The sequence below is a fragment of the Chanodichthys erythropterus genome, chromosome 12, assembly GCF_024489055.1.
Source record: "Chanodichthys erythropterus isolate Z2021 chromosome 12, ASM2448905v1, whole genome shotgun sequence".
NCBI lineage: Eukaryota > Metazoa > Chordata > Actinopteri > Cypriniformes > Xenocyprididae > Chanodichthys > Chanodichthys erythropterus.
The window spans coordinates 47,385,422-47,407,159 of record NC_090232.1 but is presented as its reverse complement, the minus strand read 5'-3'; the positions used below and the strand labels follow the sequence as shown (position 1 = coordinate 47,407,159).

Genomic DNA, 21,738 nt, shown 5'->3' with positions numbered 1-21,738 from the left:
TCCTGATCACAGATCATATTTCAGACACAACAATTGTCACGTTTCAAGTAGCTACATCTATACACATTGCATACTCACACTAGCATTCTTCTCTGTAGGGCTGTTTAACAATTAATCATGATTAATCATTTCCAAAATAAAAGTTTGTTTTTACATAATATGTGTGTACTGTGTGTGTTTATTTTGTATTTTTGTATTTATAGACCTGGGGCCCATTTCAATAAGGAGGTTCAACCAACTGTGAGTTAAAACTTGAACTCTGAGTTGACTCACCCTGAAATGGGAAACTCTGAGTTTTCTGTTTCAGAACAGTTGAATTGAGTTAGTTCAATCGACTCAGAGTAGGTTGACTCTGAATTAAGCGTGTGCACCATGACTATGAAAAGCCATCAATGGAGCTCCGATATTATGATTCACCATGGCAACAGCACATGACAAAAGGATGTCAGCGTTCTTCTGAGTCAATGCAAGTTTCATTTTTATAATTTTTATTCATTTTTATTTATGTTATAATATCAAAAGTGAAAACTGGCAGAACGGAAAGTTATTGAACTAATATTCATTTTCATGGTATCCCACATGAAAAAACTAAGAAGAAAAAAATAATAATTTAAAAGTATGCAATAATAACAGTGTAAAAGATTTTATCATTATTAAACACTCGTTAGGCAATTTACTTCCACTTTTAGAACATGTTCTTCATTTTTATTGAAAAAAGCCTTTCTGATGTGATATGTGATGGGAAAAGGGAAAGCTTGGCAGAAGGCAAATTTGAACCCAGTCATTCACATCACAAGTTAGTTCTCCATGCCCAACACGCTACTGCCTGCACCACTGCAGCCTAAAGAAAGTGCATTACTTTTAACCTGGTCCGACATTGGTGGGCGGAGCTACTGTAAATTTGCACTTAGTAATAGACACTCCAAATAATATTGTTTTCTGTTTGCATTAAAGGTGCCCTAGAATTAAAAATTTAATTTATCTTGGCATAGTTGAATAACAAGAGTTCAGTACATGGAAATGACATACAGTGAGTCTCAAACTCCATTGTTTCCTCCTTCTTATATAAATCTCATTTGTTTAAAAGACCTCCGAAGAACAAACGAATCTCAACATAACACCCACTGTCACGTAACAGTCGGGCTCATTAATATGTATGACCCCAATATTTGCATATGCAATGTTCAATGTTACATATATCATGTTCAAGGCATTAGACAAGGGCAGCCAGTATTAATGTCTGGATCTGTGCACAGCTGAATCATCAGACTAGGTAAGCAAGCAAGAACAATAGCAAAAAATGGCAGATGGAGCAATAATAACTGACATGATCCATGATATCATGATATTTTTAGTGATATTTGTAAGCTGTCTTTCTAAATGTTTCGTTAGCATGTTGCTAATGTACTGTTAAATGTGGTTAAAGTTTCCATCGTTTCTTACTGTATTCATGGAGACAAGAGCTGTCATTATTTTCATTAATAAACACTTGCAGTCTGTGTAATAAAAAAAAAAAAAACAACTTCATTCTTTATAAATCTCTCCAACAGAGCGCGAGCATTTAAAGGGGCCGCAGCCCTGAATCGGCGCATTTCTAATTATGCCCCAAAATAGATAAATTAATTTAAAAAAAAATCTATGGGGTAATTTGAGCTGAAACTTCACAGACACATTCAGGGGACACCTTAGACTTATATTACATCTTGTGAAAAAATGTTTGATGGCACCTTTAAGAGAATTTTTATTACCACACTGGCAGATATTGATAATTTTACTTAAATAAAATGCACTTAATTTAGATCCCCCCAGGAAACAAGACTAAATATCTTATATTATTTTCTTATATGCAAAAGCCATCTTGATTTAAGAATTTTTAGATATTTGTACTCGAAATAGGACAAAAAAATACTCAGTAAGAAAAGCATTTTTGGTAGCATGAACGAATGAATAAACTATTTAAACATTACTAACACTTTAAAAAGAGGGTGAAGACCGGAGGAAACTCTGGGTTTACCGAAGAAAACCTGCTCCTGACCAGGTTAGGTTCACAGAGTAAGTTACTAATGTAACTCACTCTGAGTATAAGTTACCTCTCTTTCAGAAACAGGCTTGACTTACCCTGCTTTCTGGGGTTCGACATACTTCCCATTCTGAAATGGAAAACCCAGAGTTTCCCTCATTTCAGGGTTAACATACTCAGAGTTTTCACTTAACCTCCTTTCTGAAACAGGCCCCTGGCATGGAGAGACCGGTAGCTCTTGTATTGTTCAGGTTAACAAAGCATTTCATCAACAGAAAGAATTATGTACAGGCATTAGATCAAAAAACTCATGTAAAAAAAAAAAAAAAAAAAAAAAAAAAAGTTTCTTTGTCAGATTTTTCACCTTTGAAAGTTTGATCTACAATTCAAAATAAAAGTTGATTAAAGTGGATTTGAAGAATGCTGGTTTGTGAAGATTCTCAATCATCCAGGTACAGTAATCTGGTAGTTGAGTCATGTCAACTGGACTTTTTCCATGTTGGATTGTTAGGGTTAGAGAGAAGTCCTGTTGACGTGACTCAACTACCGCTGTTTAATGATTAATCACATCCAGAAAGTTTGTTTACCCATAATATATGTGTGTACTGCGTATATTGATTTTGTATTTATAAACACATACATGTACATGTACATGTTATTTAATATAATATTTCATGTACATGTACAAGAAATATTAAAATGTTAATTTAATTAATATAATCTTAAATAATAAGTAAGTAATAAGTAAAACATTCTCAATTTTAAACTAGTGCTTCTCACCAGGGCTCTGATAAGTCAACATGCCAACATACTTGTTACACAGCTATGCAATGAATTGAGTGCAGACAGGAAGAGCTTTTTTTTTTTTCTTTTAGCTCAATTTGTTCCTTTGTTGTTTTGCTACATAAGATATTAATTGATCAGGATGTGCATTCATTACATTTGGACTTTCCAAATGATTGCAATCTTTTATTTTCATTATAAGCATCTACAAATCTCATTTTGTGTGTGTGTTTGTTTTGGTTCTGCTTAATAAAGGCAGTTGTGCACATCTGGGATAGCACCAGGGTAAATGAATTAAAGTGATAATTTAATGCAAGTGCTATTTTCTCTAGTTCACCCCAAAATGAAAATTCTGTCATCATTTACTCACCCTCATGTTGTCCCACACCCGTAAGACCTTTGTTCATCTTCAGAACACAAATTAAGATATTTCTGATGACAGAATTCTGTCAGATTTCCTTCCACTAACTGCCTTTATAACTACCACTTTGATGCTTCAAAAACCTTATAAAGAGATCAGAAAACTAATCCAGGTACTACATTTTTTTTTTTACCTTGTGTTACTTGTTACATTGAAAGTCATTGTTTGTTGTTACATTTAGATGGACTGCATTCTTTTGTTCTGTATCTTCCTTAGCTCTTTGTGTTACTTAGTTCTTCATTTTTTGTTTGTTATAATAAACCCTGCGTATACGCTCTACCCCTGCCGTCTGTTTTGTTCCTGCCAGTGTTACAAAAGTTAAATCTTGAGCAAAACATATTCATCAACAAACTTCATTCCAGTCCATCTTACATCTTTGGCACATTTCGACCATTAAAAGATCAATAGAGCAGCTGCCAGTTTACCAAAGGTTGTATTTACACACCAAGCACAACGATTTACGGGAAATGCGAAATGCACTGCTAAGAAACATCCAAACTCTTTATAAGTCTACTGTCTGATGCACAAAACTTCACTCAGTTCCACAACAGTTTGACCACAGCTCTGTTTCTACAGCTTTCTATGCAGAAAGGATGAGCACATGGAAATATGCTTTTTTCAGAGTACCATGAGTAAAGTGCATTTTCAGACTCACGAACACATAATGTCATAGTTGACACTTTGCCTAATAAATATTTTTATTTGGGACTTTTGAAATGTAGTCTACCAAGTATCTTTTTTAAGGGAGACAATTATGTCTATATTTAGAGGGTTCATGAATTGCAACCATATTATTCTGGGTATGTCGTTTCTTTGGTTTGAGTTTGCAGGGGATATATGTAAACATGTTTAAAAAATAAATAATGGTAGGTGACAAATGTGCATGATATTTAGGCACACAGCATCATCATAATATTTTTTAATACGTTTTCCTCACACACAAATACTAATAAACATATTTTAAGTGCAATTGTTGGAGCGTTTTTTTTTTATTTTGCAAATCCTGCAAAAAAATCTTTCCAAGATCCTCCCCTTCCCAAATGTGTTGCCTAATCACCATGGGGTGTCAGAGAGAGAGAGAGAGAAATAGCAGTTTGGACTCTGAGGGTCGCAGAGGCGGGTATAAATGTGAGCTGCTGCAGGTTCACAGACGCTCACAGGAAGAGACACACAGACAGACAGGATGGACGTGAAGCTGCTGTGGCTGACTGTTGTTCTTCTCTCCTCACCCCTCCTCACACTGTGTGACCCGCTGTGAGTATTAAACACACCGTTTGCTCATAGAGTTTCTTATAGATCTGTTTTTGATCTGACTTGATCTCCTCAGGTTTGTTCTGTCAGCTCCTAATTTGCTGAGAGTGGGTTCCTCAGAGAACGTGTTTGTAGAGGCTCAGGATTATTCTGGAGGGGCTTTTGATGTAAAGATCACAGTGAAGAACCACCCAAAGAAAGACAAGGAAATTCTGTCCAAAACAGTGACACTGACGGCAGACAACAATTACCAGATCCTTACCGATATAAAGGTGATGCGTTTTTTTTTTTTTTTTTTGCTTGTGTGAGCTCATCTGTGTGATTTATCATCTAAACTTGTACAATTTAGTTTGTAAATTATCTTTTTTTTCTATCTTTTTCTTTTTTCAAATTTGCAAAGGTCTAATTAATTTTCTGTTCTTTAGATTCCTGATGATCAGAACTTCTTCTCTGATGATCCTCTGGAGAAGCAGTATGTGTTTCTTCAAGCTCAATTTAAATCCAGCACTCTGGAGAAAATGGTCATGGTCTCATTCCAGTCTGGATATATATTTGTACAGACAGACAAGCCCATCTACACGCCTGCTAGCACAGGTAAGATTAAAATAATAAATTGCATTTTGCCTCAAGTCATCTCAAGCTAAATAAAAAAAAAAAACATATGTATATGTTGGAATATAAGCCATGCCGTCATAAAAATGTTACAAACCAATTGAATTTTGTTGCTATCATAGCTATAGGAAAATGCTAGTAATGCTTAGTAAAAAGTTATTTATGGTGTCATTTTTTAACACACTGAATGGCAAGGGTCTCAGATACGTATAATGAAACAATCAATTAAAACTTTCAAACAAAGTATTTCAGTTTTTGCTTTGACCTTTTTTGCAGTTCAGTACAGGATTTTCTCTCTGACACCCAACCTGAAACCCCTCAGTCAGTCTGGAGTCACGGTGGAAATCATGGTACACATTTATATAATTGCACACACACACATACACTTCCATACATCCATCCATCCATCCATTCAGTGTAAAAAATTGTCCTGTGAATTTACAGTAATATACTGGCAAAAAAATTGCAATAATTTAGTGTTAATTTTACAGTTACAATCTACATTACAGTATGTTGCTGTAAAAATGCCATGCACTCAATTAAAACTCGAGTCAACTAATTTCATTTGCAGAAATCAACTGCCTTAAATTGGCTGACTGCCATTTAAATTTATAAACTACTATTTATAACTACATGAACAATATTTCATTTGAGTCCACTAGAAATAATATTGATAAAAAAATAACCAAATTAAACAAAATAATTAAAACTAGAAACATCAAGTCAGCTTAAATCTCCTGCAGATAACTGCTAGCTAACAGCATGTGCAACTGAAATTAGCTAAGAGATTGTCACTGCATCAGCAACTACACACTTACTGCCTTTAAATAAAGCAACATGCAGCATAACATCAGTTTTTCTCAGCTCATCACTGACTGAAGCACAAGCTCTACTCATTACATTGCTATTTTTTCATGATTACGGTATCTACTGGCAACTCTGTTACATGTTAAATTACAATTTTTCTGCAGTTAATTTATTTTATTTATTTTTCTGCAGCAACTTAATTTTCAGTTTATTACTGTAAAAAAAAAAAAAAAAAGTTTTACTATGGGTGCTTATTCATCTTACACCTTTAAACCTTTAAACCCCACAACAAAATCTCCAGTGTTTAATGAACACTTATATGTGTCCACACAGACTAACACTGAAGCACTGTTGAAGTTAATAAGATAATTCAGTGATTAATTAAGTGATGATTGAGCATCATTGATGAACACCTGCTATTAACAAGTAGAATCTCTGAAGGGAAGAGATAGAACAAAAATAGAAAAAAAGAGACGAGACCAACAGAAACACAAGAACTACAACTACTTCAGCCACAGCCTTAAATGAAACCAACTGACGATAAAACATTAAATCTCTCAAGATCTGATTACTCCACAAGCAGCATTACCAGTTTTACTTATTACTAACAAGTTTGACTTTATTTGTTAAACATCTACCAAAGTTCCTATTGAGATTTAACAGAGGTTTAGATGTTGTTTTATTGTTTCATTTGACATTACCATGATGGAGATCAGTGCTTGCTTTAGTTGGGCTCTTGTCCCTTGACTTTTTGACTTTAGTTTTTATTTGGCTGATGTAACTGTGTGTTCTTTAAGATACATTTGTTATGGTAAAAAAGCCAAGAAAGTGATCAGTTGTTGTTAATTATGTTTTGATTATGACATAATCATGTAATGTTTGATTCAGAGAATTCATCCAGTGTCTAATCTCTCATCAATCATGTGTTATATTTATACACCTTAATTTTACATTACCACCAACTACAGCAAAAAAATCAAGCAATGCTGAGTCAATTATGAAAAATCTTTAAACTCATCATTTGCAAAAAAAGGTTTGATCTACAGCAGCAACTGGACATATGAATCTCAATGTTGACAATCAACAAAAAAGAAACGGATCAACTCTGAGCATTACAAAACGTCTCAGGTTACGTATGTAACCATAGTTCCCTGAGAACAGGGAACGAGACTCTGCGTTGCCACACTTTGGGGAACGTTACACGTGACTCGGTGTCTGAAAAACCAACTATCCAACAACGCCAATGCTCATTGGCCGGCGACAGCCTATGACGTCATAGGGGCGCGACCCGGATGTATAAAAGCGCGCCCGCGGGAGCAGTCATTATCCATCGTCTTGAAGGGACTGCCCAGCAGGCCGCCTGAAGCATGGCAAAGGAACGCAGAGTCTCGTTCCCTGTTCTCAGGGAACTATGGTTACATACGTAACCTGAGACGTTCCCTTTCGAAGGGAACTCAACTCTGCGTTGCCACGCTTTGGGGAACGATATACCAACGCCGCCATGATTAAGGAGAGTGCCTGCCAAAAAATATGGCTGAGGCAAAGACCTCAAGGCAGTTCTCAAACTGCCCAGCAACTCCCCCTCGGGTCACACCAGGCTGTCAGTGACAGCATTCCCTTTGGCCAACAGCCCAAGCTGAACTTCCAAAAGACTACTACCTTTTTCTTTCAACAAATAGAGCCTAAAGAAATCGCTAAGGCGTCCGGGACCCACTTTCCTGAGGGAAAAAGTGGTCCCTTTAAGGGAATGTGGCCAAGGAACCAAAGGGAACCTCGGCCAGCCACTCTTGAGGGGAACGGGGTCACCCTCATTGCCACCAGGGAGGCCGACCTGGTCTTCTATGGGAACAGACTTAGTCCAGGCCAACCCTGTCTGAATACAGAGCCTCTAGAATGCATTCTTGAAGAAGAAAATAGGTAAGAGTGACTGCAGAAAGGCAGAAACCAGCTCAGACCCACGCGTAGAGACGGGCATCCTGGAGAGCAGAACTCAGCTGAATGCTATGAACCCTCATATCGAGGGGAGATAATCCGCTCACCTAGGATCTACCCAGTGCTTAATTAACGCACTGAGGAGGCTGTGTGCTGAAAACCCTGAAAGGGGAGCACAAACCAGCCTAGGGCTGATTCTTAAGATGGGGCCTGATGAAGGCCTAACCATCATAACCAGCTTAGGGAGCTAAGCACTATTACCAAAACCAACCCCAAGGGGGAAGCGCAGAGCTCACCTAACAGGTAGACTATGCCAAGAGCACATAATCATGGAGGCCCGGGAGGGATTTACAACATGACAACAGAAGTACACTCCAGAAACGACCTGATTTAGTAAAACGCCTTTCTGAACACCTGTCTAACGTACAGAGACAGAAAACTTCCATGGCAGCCGTGGGAAAGCTGCACAGTGCTCCTTAATAATCCACCCAACACAATCCGACAAGCAGTGTACTCAGTAGAAAACACTTTTTACTCTTTAAACAAGAGGAGTACAGCGTACGCCAACACGTATTAAGGAAGGCCTGGAAGGCCTATAACCTCAACAAACACGTGGCATCAGCTCGTGGTAGTGTTTAGGTCCCAAGCCAGGTAAACAACCCGCAAAAGAGGGGGTTGAATCTACCACTTGGGCCCCTGGCCAGCGAAAGTGTATATGACTAGTTCTCAGAGAGAAATACACCCAAAACAAACACCAGTATGTCCAATAAAGGCGGCCCGCAGGCTTAGCATCCTTCAGGACACACGGCGTAAGTCTCGTGGCCGTTTCCAGGAGCACACAGATCCAGCCTAAGCGCTAGGTGGCTCTTAGCTCAACTAGAATAATCGACTCAGAGGCAACAATAGGTTAAACCAAACCTCAGTAAGGTTTCACTACTGACATCTCATCCAGAGCCGCACAGAAAAACACAATCTGTGCCAACATGTAAACTAAAAAGGAGGCCTGAAGGTGCCTGCCGATTCAATGACACGTGGCTTCAGTTCGTGAATTTTCAGGGAACCAAGCTACAGGGAACCAGCTCAAACCCAATTAACTACGGGAAGCTAACTGCTACCTGTGCTAGGCTACACTTTCCAAACAGGCAAAGTACCCTAAGTTCTGTGACTAAAGGGAACCATACACAACCAACATGGCTTAAGGGAGGCTAGTTGAGCCTGCTACCTCAAACAAACATGCTGCAGGGCCTGAAGCAGTGTAAAAACCAAAAACAGTATGTGAGCAGACTGAAATCTATTACACAGCAGTATAAAACTATTGCTAACTAGAAGGAGGCTGAACAGTCTAGCCTACAATCACCGTTATATGCAATATAGCTGAAAAACAGATAACTGAAAAGGGAGCTGACAGATACTAACTTTTCTCAAAAAGCGATCTAGCTACCCTGAGTATGCAATCCAACAGGTGATGCACTCAGTAACACTGGGGAAAGGATTCACCAGCACTTACATAGAGGCCGCTTTCAAGAAGGCCTACTATCATAAGCGGGTGCCAACCTGTGGCAGCATATCAAGCTCACATACCAAATGTAGGGCAACCATCTAGAACTCAAAGGAAACTATTGAAATACATGCCATTTGACAGAGAGAAAAAATAAAATCATTGCTACAGATTCTCAAATCTGTTCCAAGCCTTAGAGGACAGAGCCAAAATGCTGGCATAGTCAACTCAAACTTGAAAATATCAAGTGGCTCGGAAGAAAATATATATATATATAAATTTTTTTTTTTTTTTCTCTCAGCATGAATGTTCTAGAGAGTGGGGCCTAGCAACATTAATAGCATAAACTTATCTACGCAAAGATAAGGTCCTACCACCTGAGAAACAGCATCAGGTCTCTAACAGAGCAGTCTAAAAACCTAGCTGTTACACTCATCGTTGCACCTACATAAGCAATGGGATAATCTGGGCAAAAAATTCAGCCACTCCCTCAGGAGAAGGCCAAAAACTAAAATACATATGGGAAAAATTTTATGCATACACCATACATACACTTAGTTCTAGCCTGGCCAAAAACATACAGGCCTATTCAAAATAACAGGCGCTATAATAAGCCTGATCTCTACCTAGAAATTTCAGATAAGAAATACAGCAAAGATCACAGCCATCGCGCTGGGCGGCCAGTTAGGATCGCCACAAACGCATAAACTGAAGTGATGAGCGCCAGCTCAAACTATACTGACAACAGTCGAACGGCAGAACATACAGAGAGAAAACTGAACAGCAGCCATTCTGTGGCTCGCTCAGTCAGTCTCAACACTCCAGATTTTGCCCAAAAAACACCTATTACATATTTACTGTTACACATTCAGGAAACAATACAGGAATAAAAACAAGGTCGAACATTTAAGCGATTAAATCAGACCTTGTCTTACCTTCCCACGGCTTGAAGACCAGAGATTCCTTCCACGTTCTTTCATCATAGAAGAATGATATCCCCGGTTCCATAAGCCTACGAACCTTTTCACTATCAAGCCAGAAGGCGGGCCTTCAGAAAAAGTTTCATCATGGGCCGGCCACCGGCCTGACTGTTCCAAGGTGTTATCCTGAACATGCACAGATTAGAATTAAAAACATATCCCGGGAGGACGAAGAAAAGGGGCGAAGGAAAGTACCAAATCTTCCCTCGCCCAGAGAGGAGAGCAATCAGCGGCGTTGATCACGCCGCCGATTGATCACCTCCCTCAGATCACCTCTCCTTTTCTTCGCATCCCGAGGCGAAGTCGAGGCGGACCAGAGCCTCCCGGTTGTCTGGGCCCAGAATCGGACCTGAGCGGTATAAAACTCTTAAACGCTGCTGAGCGCGCCCTCGCCTCCCTAAACTTTCCAACGACCGTCTCAACGGAACCGCCGAAAAGTTCAGATGGCGAGACCGGGGCATCGAGGAGAGAGCCCTTCTCTTTCTCCCCGATGTCCGCCATGGTCAACCAAAGGTGCCTCTCCGTAGCCACCATAGCCGCCATCGATCTCCCAATCGAGGCGGCTGTTTGCTTAGTGGCACGGAGAGCCAAATCCGTGGTTTGGCGCAGCTCAGCCACCGCATCAGGGGACAAACCCTGCCCCTGATCCAGATCCTTCAGCAGGTCAGCCTGGTACGCTTGCAACACTGCCATAGTGTGCAAAGCAGCACCAGCCTGGCCCGCAGCAGCATATGCTCTGCCGTTCAAACGAGATGTCATCTTAAGGGGTTTGGACGGCAGAACCGGAGCCTTCAGTGTCGGCGCGCTACCCGTGACGAGATAGTTAGCAAACGTCTCGTCAATAGGGGGCATCGACACATACCCATGCTGGCCCAATTCCTCCACATCAGCGAAATTACCCCGCTGATGCAAATGAATCCTAGCCGAGTATGGGTTCTTCCATGCCTTCCCCACCTCAACATGTAGGTCGGGAAGGAATGGAAGGCTCGCAGGAATTATAGGGTTGTGGTCGGAGAGAAACCGTTCGTCCAATCTGCCACGAACGGGCTCTTTCCTGACGCGCTGCCACGGCAGCTGCAGCCTGCCTGCAGCGTGTTCCACAACCTCCAATAATTCCACATATGCTGGACAGGGAGGCTTGGAAGGGAAAGAAGCAACCTCAGTCACTTCTCCCTCTTCCAAAGCCATCTCCTGCTCTCGGGGGCTCTCAGCCAGAAGAGCACTCGCTCCTGGATCCGATGATGTCAAGGAGATGGCATCATCGTCATCCAGAAGCTCATCCCCGCCAGCCGCCGCTTGAGGTTGAGAGACCGTGACACCTCTCTCAAACTTAGCGGCGAGCTCCACCTGCGACCCCCAAGAATGCAGCCGCCGCTCGGCCTCAGCACGAGCAGGACCAGATCCTCCGGGCACAGGTGTAGACGTCTCTCCCCTCGAGAAGAGCGTCAGCTCAAACTATACTGACAACAGTCGAACGGCAGAACATACAGAGAGAAAACTGAACAGCAGCCATTCTGTGGCTCGCTCAGTCAGTCTCAACACTCCAGATTTTGCCCAAAAAACCCCTATTACATATTTACTGTTACACATTCAGGAAACAATACAGGAATAAAAACAAGGTCGAACATTTAAGCGATTAAATCAGACCTTGTCTTACCTTCCCACGGCTTGAAGACCAGAGATTCCTTCCACGTTCTTTCATCATAGAAGAATGATATCCCCGGTTCCATAAGCCTACGAACCTTTTCACTATCAAGCCAGAAGGCGGGCCTTCAGAAAAAGTTTCATCATGGGCCGGCCACCGGCCTGACTGTTCCAAGGTGTTATCCTGAACATGCACAGATTAGAATTAAAAACATATCCCGGGAGGACGAAGAAAAGGGGCGAAGGAAAGTACCAAATCTTCCCTCGCCCAGAGAGGAGAGCAATCAGCGGCGTTGATCACGCCGCCGATTGATCACCTCCCTCAGATCACCTCTCCTTTTCTTCGCATCCCGAGGCGAAGTCGAGGCGGACCAGAGCCTCCCGGTTGTCTGGGCCCAGAATCGTACCTGAGCGGTATAAAACTCTTAAACGCTGCTGAGCGCGCCCTCGCCTCCCTAAACTTTCCAACGACCGTCTCAACGGAACCGCCGAAAAGTTCAGATGGCGAGACCGGGGCATCGAGGAGAGAGCCCTTCTCTTTCTCCCCGATGTCCGCCATGGTCAACCAAAGGTGCCTCTCCGTAGCCACCATAGCCGCCATCGATCTCCCAATCGAGGCGGCTGTTTGCTTAGTGGCACGGAGAGCCAAATCCGTGGTTTGGCGCAGCTCAGCCACCGCATCAGGGGACAAACCCTGCCCCTGATCCAGGTCCTTCAGCAGGTCAGCCTGGTACGCTTGCAACACTGCCATAGTGTGCAAAGCAGCACCAGCCTGGCCCGCAGCAGCATATGCTCTGCCGTTCAAACGAGATGTCATCTTAAGGGGTTTGGACGGCAGAACCGGAGCCTTCAGTGTCGGCGCGCTACCCGTGACGAGATAGTTAGCAAACGTCTCGTCAATAGGGGGCATCGACACATACCCATGCTGGCCCAATTCCTCCACATCAGCGAAATTACCCCGCTGATGCAAATGAATCCTAGCCGAGTATGGGTTCTTCCATGCCTTCCCCACCTCAACATGTAGGTCGGGAAGGAATGGAAGGCTCGCAGGAATTATAGGGTTGTGGTCGGAGAGAAACCGTTTGTCCAATCTGCCACGAACGGGCTCTTTCCTGACGCGCTGCCACGGCAGCTGCAGCCTGCCTGCAGCGTGTTCCACAACCTCCAATAATTCCACATATGCTGGACAGGGAGGCTTGGAAGGGAAAGAAGCAACCTCAGTCACTTCTCCCTCTTCCAAAGCCATCTCCTGCTCTCGGGGGCTCTCAGCCAGAAGAGCACTCGCTCCTGGATCCGATGATGTCAAGGAGATGGCATCATCGTCATCCAGAAGCTCATCCCCGCCAGCCGCCGCTAGAGGTTGAGAGACCGTGACACTTCTCTCAAACTTAGCGGCGAGCTCCACCTGCGACCCCCAAGAATGCAGCCGCCGCTCGGCCTCAGCACGAGCAGGACCAGATCCTCCGGGCACAGGTGTAGACGTCTCTCCCCTCGAGAAGAGCGTCAGCTCAAACTATACTGACAACAGTCGAACGGCAGAACATTCAGAGAGAAAACTGAACAGCAGCCATTCTGTGGCTCGCTCAGTCAGTCTCAACACTCCAGATTTTGCCCAAAAAACCCCTATTACATATTTACTGTTACACATTCAGGAAACAATACAGGAATAAAAACAAGGTCGAACATTTAAGCGATTAAATCAGACCTTGTCTTACCTTCCCACGGCTTGAAGACCAGAGATTCCTTCCACGTTCTTTCATCATAGAAGAATGATATCCCCGGTTCCATAAGCCTACGAACCTTTTCACTATCAAGCCAGAAGGCGGGCCTTCAGAAAAAGTTTCATCATGGGCCGGCCACCGGCCTGACTGTTCCAAGGTGTTATCCTGAACATGCACAGATTAGAATTAAAAACATATCCCGGGAGGACGAAGAAAAGGGGCGAAGGAAAGTACCAAATCTTCCCTCGCCCAGAGAGGAGAGCAATCAGCGGCGTTGATCACGCCGCCGATTGATCACCTCCCTCAGATCACCTCTCCTTTTCTTCGCATCCCGAGGCGAAGTCGAGGCGGACCAGAGCCTCCCGGTTGTCTGGGCCCAGAATCGGACCTGAGCGGTATAAAACTCTTAAACGCTGCTGAGCGCGCCCTCGCCTCCCTAAACTTTCCAACGACCGTCTCAACGGAACCGCCGAAAAGTTCAGATGGCGAGACCGGGGCATTGAGGAGAGAGCCCTTCTCTTTCTCCCCGATGTCCGCCATGGTCAACCAAAGGTGCCTCTCCGTAGCCACCATAGCCGCCATCGATCTCCCAATCGAGGCGGCTGTTTGCTTAGTGGCACGGAGAGCCAAATCCGTGGTTTGGCGCAGCTCAGCCACCGCATCAGGGGACAAACCCTGCCCCTGATCCAGGTCCTTCAGCAGGTCAGCCTGGTACGCTTGCAACACTGCCATAGTGTGCAAAGCAGCACCAGCCTGGCCCGCAGCAGCATATGCTCTGCCGTTCAAACGAGATGTCATCTTAAGGGGTTTGGACGGCAGAACCGGAGCCTTCAGTGTCGGCGCGCTACCCGTGACGAGATAGTTAGCAAACGTCTCGTCAATAGGGGGCATCGACACATACCCATGCTGGCCCAATTCCTCCACATCAGCGAAATTACCCCGTTGATGCAAATGAATCCTAGCCGAGTATGGGTTCTTCCATGCCTTCCCCACCTCAACATGTAGGTCGGGAAGGAATGGAAGGCTCGCAGGAATTATAGGGTTGTGGTCGGAGAGAAACCGTTCGTCCAATCTGCCACGAACGGGCTCTTTCCTGACGCGCTGCCACGGCAGCTGCAGCCTGCCTGCAGCGTGTTCCACAACCTCCAATAATTCCACATATGCTGGACAGGGAGGCTTGGAAGGGAAAGAAGCAACCTCAGTCACTTCTCCCTCTTCCAAAGCCATCTCCTGCTCTCGGGGGCTCTCAGCCAGAAGAGCACTCGCTCCTGGATCCGATGATGTCAAGGAGATGGCATCATCGTCATCCAGAAGCTCATCCCCGCCAGCCGCCGCTTGAGGTTGAGAGACCGTGACACCTCTCTCAAACTTAGCGGCGAGCTCCACCTGCGACCCCCAAGAATGCAGCCGCCGCTCGGCCTCAGCACGAGCAGGACCAGATCCTCCGGGCACAGGTGTAGACGTCTCTCCCCTCGAGAAGAGCGTCAGGCGGGAACGGAGCGTTCTCATGGGAAAACGCTCACACAGCTCACAGCCAGTGTCCTCAAACGCTGACCGTGCGTGCTCTTCTCCCAGACATAATACACATAGGGTGTGAGGATCCTCCGGGGTCAGAAACCTCGGGCAAGGATCCGCACACTTCCTAAAACTTTTGCCCTCAGACATAGTCTTTAGATACTCACAGTTTCGAATTAGAGAAATCGGACAGTGGCAAGACACAGGCAGTCCCTGAAAGACGAAAAGATAATGACTGCTCCCGCGGGCGCGCTTTTATACATCCGGGTCGCGCCCCTATGACGTCATAGGCTGTCGCCGGCCAATGAGCATTGGCGTTGTTGGATAGTTGGTTTTTCAGACACCGAGTCACGTGTGACGTTCCCCAAAGCGTGGCAACGCAGAGTTGAGTTCCCTTCGAAAGGGAACACACTACTAAAAGTCAACACAAAAACAACTGCAAAAATTAAAGCAAATAGTAAAGAGAAAAATAACAGACAATTCAGCTGCATAATTTATTTGTGCTGCAATGCATGCTGGGAGTCATGGATGAGACTTGTATTATGATGGTACCGAGCATGCATTGCGGCATGAAGCTTTTGATCATCACCATTATTGAGATTCATTTAAATTCTTTAAAGTAGAATGTAGATTTGCGAAGCTCCCCCTACAGGTTCCTTCAGTGAATCACACTGTCCTAAAAACTCCAAGCGCAACTCTGGACTACAACTACAACACTCACCAGCACAGTAGTTTTGCAAATACAGTACAAGAAATCTCGATGGAAGTGGGTAATTTTCGAAATTGTCTTATAAAGTCATAATATATACATTGTTTTTGAATTACCGTAAAGCAATTTGTCACTCTCGCGTGAACGTGAACATGAGTCGAGATTGTGTCGGGTCGGTGCAGTGCTGTTTTCTGGTGTAGATGTGCCAGAGGGGGTTAGTGCTCACTACAAGTCAATTAACCATCATGAGGACTATTTATGAAGGTAAAAAAAGTTACTTAGTTCTGCTTTAAGTGTCTGTGTGAGTCTGAATGACATTAGCACAAACTGTTTTCAAAATCCTTAATATTTTCTGGTTGCCACTTCACTGATAGATCTTATTCTATAAAATCACTGGGTTACCATAATTAAAAATATAATAAATCACCCATATAATCATAGATTAGACTCTGAATAAGACTTGTGCACTAGGACAATAAATGATGATTGTGGCCGTTAATAAACAGCCAACATCATCTAATCACATTTTCTTTTTGCTTCTTTCTTTCTTTTCTATTTTTAATTTTTTAATTTTATTTTATTTTTTGCCATAACAAGTGTATTTTTAAGACACAGTTACAGCAGCAAAAGAAAAAAACAGTGTTCTAAAGTCAAGGGTCAAGAACCCAACTAAAGCAAACACTGATTTCCAACATGGCAAACATCAAACGAAACAATAAATCATCAACATCTAAACCTCTGTAACTTTTTAATAAGAACTTCTGTAGACAAGTCAATCTGGTTAGTAATAAGTGAATCTGGTAATGCTGTTTGTGGAGATCTTGAGAGATTTTATATTTTCTTTTAACTTAATTTGATTTAATGTTTTTTTTTTTCTGTTCTTCTTGTTTCTCTTTCCTTCATTGATTCTGCTTGTTAACAGCAGGTGTTCATCAGTGTCTGAATTCACACACCTGTTTTCATTCACTCTGTCAAGTGGACTATATTAGTGAACTAATGTAGGGAATAGTGAACAAGGGTATAGGTTGTGATTTGGAACACAGCCTCGGAGTGTAGACTTTGAGTGCTGTTAATTCACATTGTATTGCAGTAAGCTACTTTCTCGAAAAATGTCAAATATTACCCAAAATGCAAGGTATATTACTGTTTTAATGGAAAGCAGCATGTTACTGTTGAAATGTGGCTGTTTTTTTACAGGAATTTTTCACAAGTGTTCATTCATTCATTCATTCATTCATTCATTCATTCGTGACCGCTGTATTGAGCATCATTGCACTGATCTCAGTAGACACATTGGTAACAGTGATTTCTGTGTTTTTTTAAGAATCCACATGGCATCACAGTTTCATCAGAAAAGATTTATCCAACGAAAGGGATGAAGTCCGGACAATACGCCATTCCTGAGGTTTCCAGGTGTGTAAAACACTGATAGATGTATAAGACCTGAGTGTACAGATCAAACATTTTTATCTGTCTATGGTAGGGTTCCTCAATAGGCGACCCACAAGAGACAAATGTTTGGTCTGAGGGCCTGTGCTGAAGCTAAATGTTTCTGTTAATGTAACGTTACTGTAATCATGTTGCTTGTGCGAAATCACTGAAATTCTTAAGCAGTGTCATTGACAACTTGCAACACATCTACACCAAATGCGAACAGCACTACACGATGGGTCAAAAGCAAATATAACAAACAAAAATTAGTGACATTCTTCACATTGGATGTGGCACGGCGTGATTTGACGAGTTGCCAAGAGTAAACAAATACCCCGTTCTATTTCTGATGTACTCATCATGTTTGTGCTACTTTGTTCATTTGTTTTAATGCCTCCAGTGTAGAAAGCCGACAACAGTTGAGCCTGGTGTCAAATTTTAATTCGAAATTCGATTTGATTAATTTGGATGAATATCAGGTACAGTACATGGCAAAAATTCTCGCTAAAAAAAAAAAAAAAATCTCTCAGCTAATGCTGTAAACTATACAGGGAGTCAGTTGGTGCTACATTAGTAATATTGAAGGTTAAAATTAAACTGATAAATTAACAACTTACACACAAAGAAGTTTTTTATAATAATAAAGATATAATAATTACATAATTATTTTTCTATTCTAATTAGTTTTTTTTTAAATAAACTTTTAAATGTGGCTTTCATAAAAACTTGACAGATTTATTTAAAAATACATTAAATACTGAACAATAAAAAACTTTTCCACATTTTCGAGCTGACTAATGAGTTTATGGTCACTGAATGGCTTTTCTGAGGTAAAATTAAACATATTGTACTTTTTTATTGATGTCTTTTCATGGTTAAAAGATTAATTGAGTGAGTACATAAGACATGATATGGATTTCGGTAAGTTGTACTGTGTCTTTTAACATACCCACGGATGTAAATTCATGTTTATTTCACACTGTAACTAGTAGTAAAGCGGAAGAGATGATCCTTTCATGTGTTTTGTGCGCTGCCATTTCACTTGATCTGAGGAGGCAACTGTGATCTCCACATTAAACCATATCAAAGAGCAACAAAAAGGTATTTATTGTTTGAATTTCATAATAAACAGGGACAGAATTTGACAGCTGAGACTTTGTTTCATATCAAAAATAATAAAGCACAAAGCTTAATGTAATTTATTGGAAGAGAGACACACTATAAATTTCTGCTCATTCATCAGCTGTAAACAGCATAGACTAAAATAATTATTTTAAAACACATTATAGTTCCCATGCTAGTTTCTGATTGGTTGACAACCAATCAGAATCCACCCTGCTTTAAAGATCTAATTTAAAGTGGAAGAAGACATTATTATTGTTGTCACAGTTCCCGTCCGTGTTTGGACTCAATTTCCCATCATCCACCTTGGCTGGCTCACTGTGCACCCTGTCACATGACTTCAATCACACACACCTGCATCTGATCAGCACTCATCACCAACAGTATAAAGGACTCTTACTCAGACACACTCATTGTCTGGTCCCTTTAACATGTCAGCATTGTACCTGTATGCTCACCTCAAGGACCTCACTGTAATACTTCCCTGCTTCCCCGTTTGTCTCCAGTCTTTTACCTGTTACCTCGTTGGATGTGTGTGAAGTCCCTCAGCATTCTACTTTTGGAATCCTGCCTTCATCCACCATTTCATCCTCTGCAAAACAAAGGACAGTATTCCCATTCCATTTTCAACTGAATTTCTATTCAACTGAAGATTTGCCATATGCTCACCTGCTTGCTGTTGTTTTATCTGGTTGTGAAAATAAACACCGTACCTTTATACATCCTGTGTCTGCCCTTCTGTGATTGTAACAGAAGACCGGACCAAAACTGAATCATGCCAGAGTAACAACACGGACCTATTCAGAGTCAAACATGGGAATCTTCCTTGTCCCTAACTCCCTGGCTGGCCAACCATGATTTGCTTCACCGGTGGACTGTCTTTGTGGGCTTCGGCAGGACGGTCGGCCGTTGGAGAGGTATGTGGAAGAATTCGCCGAGCTTTATTGCTTGCTGGGCTGGCCGGATGCCTCTCTTAGCGCCTGTTATCTGATGGGCTTGGCGAGGACACGATTCGCTTTAGTGAACCTGCATGTTTTGTTTATTCATCCACAGAGCAGTCCAAGTCTCTGGTGAATTCTGCCATGATTGAAACACTCACAACAATGCCAAGTCAAGTCACAGTTGATCTTCGTGAGTCAAGTCATAATGGTCTTCGTGAACCCAGTCAAGTCACAGTTGATCTTCGTGAGTCAAGTCAAGTGACAGTGGACCTCCTAAAGTCACGTCACGTCTCCACTGATCGCCCAGAGTCATGTCACATCTCCGCTGATCGCCCAGAGTCATGTCACGTCTCTGTTGATCACCCAGATTCATACCACATCCCTGGATCCATCTGAGAGCAAAGAGGATTGTTTTCCAGTGTGGAAGATCAATCAATCAATCAATCAATCTTTATTTCTATAGCACCTTCCAACAACCGAAGCTGAACCAAAGTGCTGTACAACATTAAAAACAAGATAAAAAAATAATAATGATAATAACAAATAATAATAAAAGTACAAATGGGTCAGCAGAGCACATTCCAACATTAAGATAAAGAGAAGTGTCACAGGGACACTAAGTGTTAAAAGCTATTCTAAATAAGTGGGTTTTAAGTTTGGATTTAAACAAAGGCAGGTCAGTGATGGAACGTAAGTCAATGGGCAGAGAGTTCCAGAGTTTTGGACCGGCCACTGCAAAAGAACAGTCACCCCACTGTTTGCACCGGGACCGGGGGACCTCCAGCAAATGATGCCCATCAGATCGTAGAGCTTTGCTGGATCGGTGAGGGCTCAAAATCTCACACAAATAGGAAGGTGCAAGGCCATTGACTGCATTAAAAACAAATGTCAAAATTTTAAAATGAATTCTGAACTGGACAGGGAGCCAGTGCAGGGAGTATAGGACAGGTGTGATGTGCTTGTGTTTCCGACTGTTAGTGAGCAGGCGGGCTGCAGCATTTTGCACAAGCTGCAAACGGTGAAGACCAGCTTGGTTAACTCCCACATAGAGTGCATTACAGTAGTCTATGCAGGAACTAACAAAAGCATGGATAGCTTTCTCCAGGTCACAATGGCTCAAGAAGGGTTTAACCTTTGCAAGGAGGCGGAGCTGAAAGAAGCTTTCCCTGACCACAGAATTTTAGACTGCTGTCTAATTTCACCCCCAAATTTTTCACAACGTGGTTAAAACGGGGGGTCAATGCAACAAGACCAGGAGCTGAAACGCTGGGCAGGTTGGATGTGCCAAAAACAATACATTCTCTGATCCACCTCTGACGTCAGCACGAGCAGCTGGCATTCCAAGGCCGCCATGCACTTAAGCCCACCGGCTGCTAAGCACTCAAGCCCGCCGGTTGTTACGCACTCAAGCCTGCCAGTATCTATGGACAAGATGCAGCTCCAGAGCCCAAGTCATCTCCAAACTACACCCCAGAGCCCGAGTCGGCTCCAGACAGACCCTCCATGGCTGCCCACGGCCCCTGACCCGCCATGGCTGCCCAAGGCTCCGGATCTGCCCTGGAGACCTCTGTATCTGCCTTCACTTCCTTCACTCAGGGTTAGGTCTCCAGGGCGCCCACCCCCCCTCCCTGGTTGTTCCATCTATGGCGTGGCCTATGGGAGGGGGAGGTAATGTCACAGTTCCCTTCCATGTTTGGACTCAATTTCCCATCATCCACCTTGGCTCACTGTGCACCCTGTCACATGACTTCAATCACACACACCTGCATCTGATCAGCACTCGTCACCAACAGTATAAAGGACTCGCACTCAGTCACAGTCATTAGCCGGTCCCATTAACAACTTCCTGTTAACACGTCAGCATTGGACCCATATGCTCACCTCAAGGACCTCACTGGAATACTTCCCTGCTTCCCCATTTGTCTCCAGTCTTTTACCTGTTACCTTGTTGGATGTGTGTGAAGTCCCTCAGCATTCTGCTGAGTTTGGAATCCTGCCTTCATCTGCCATTTCATCCTCTGCAAAACAAACGACAGTATTACCATTCCATTTATCTCTATTCAACTGAAGATTTGCCATATACTCACCTGCTTGCTGTTGTTTCATCTGGTTGTGAAAATAAACACCATACTTTTATACATCCTGTGTCTGCCCTTCTGTGATTGTAACAACTGTAGTGTGCGCTTAAAAATAAACAGAATGTTATTGTATGTTGGTATGGACGCCAATAATAATAATAATAATAATAATAATAACAACTTATGCTGTTACTGTTATGATCACCGTCTGTTCCTGTCAGTTCCCGGACTACATTACCCATAATCCTCTCTGCCAATCACCTGCACTCACTC

General features: G+C 42.8%; 1 protein-coding gene across 1 annotated transcript in view; it reads left to right on the top strand.

The window, feature by feature from the left end:
• Positions 1–4,358: 4,358 nt before the first annotated feature.
• The window catches only part of LOC137031478 (complement C3-like), a 52,648-nt gene continuing 35,268 nt past the window's right edge, over positions 4,359–21,738 (top strand). Inside the window, exons 1-5 of the mRNA XM_067402455.1 lie at positions 4,359–4,478; positions 4,552–4,747; positions 4,901–5,069; positions 5,364–5,437; positions 17,218–17,306. Coding sequence (XP_067258556.1) covers positions 4,408–4,478; positions 4,552–4,747; positions 4,901–5,069; positions 5,364–5,437; positions 17,218–17,306 — 599 coding nt within the window. The 5' untranslated portion in view covers positions 4,359–4,407. The remainder of the gene's footprint in view (positions 4,479–4,551; positions 4,748–4,900; positions 5,070–5,363; positions 5,438–17,217; positions 17,307–21,738) is intronic.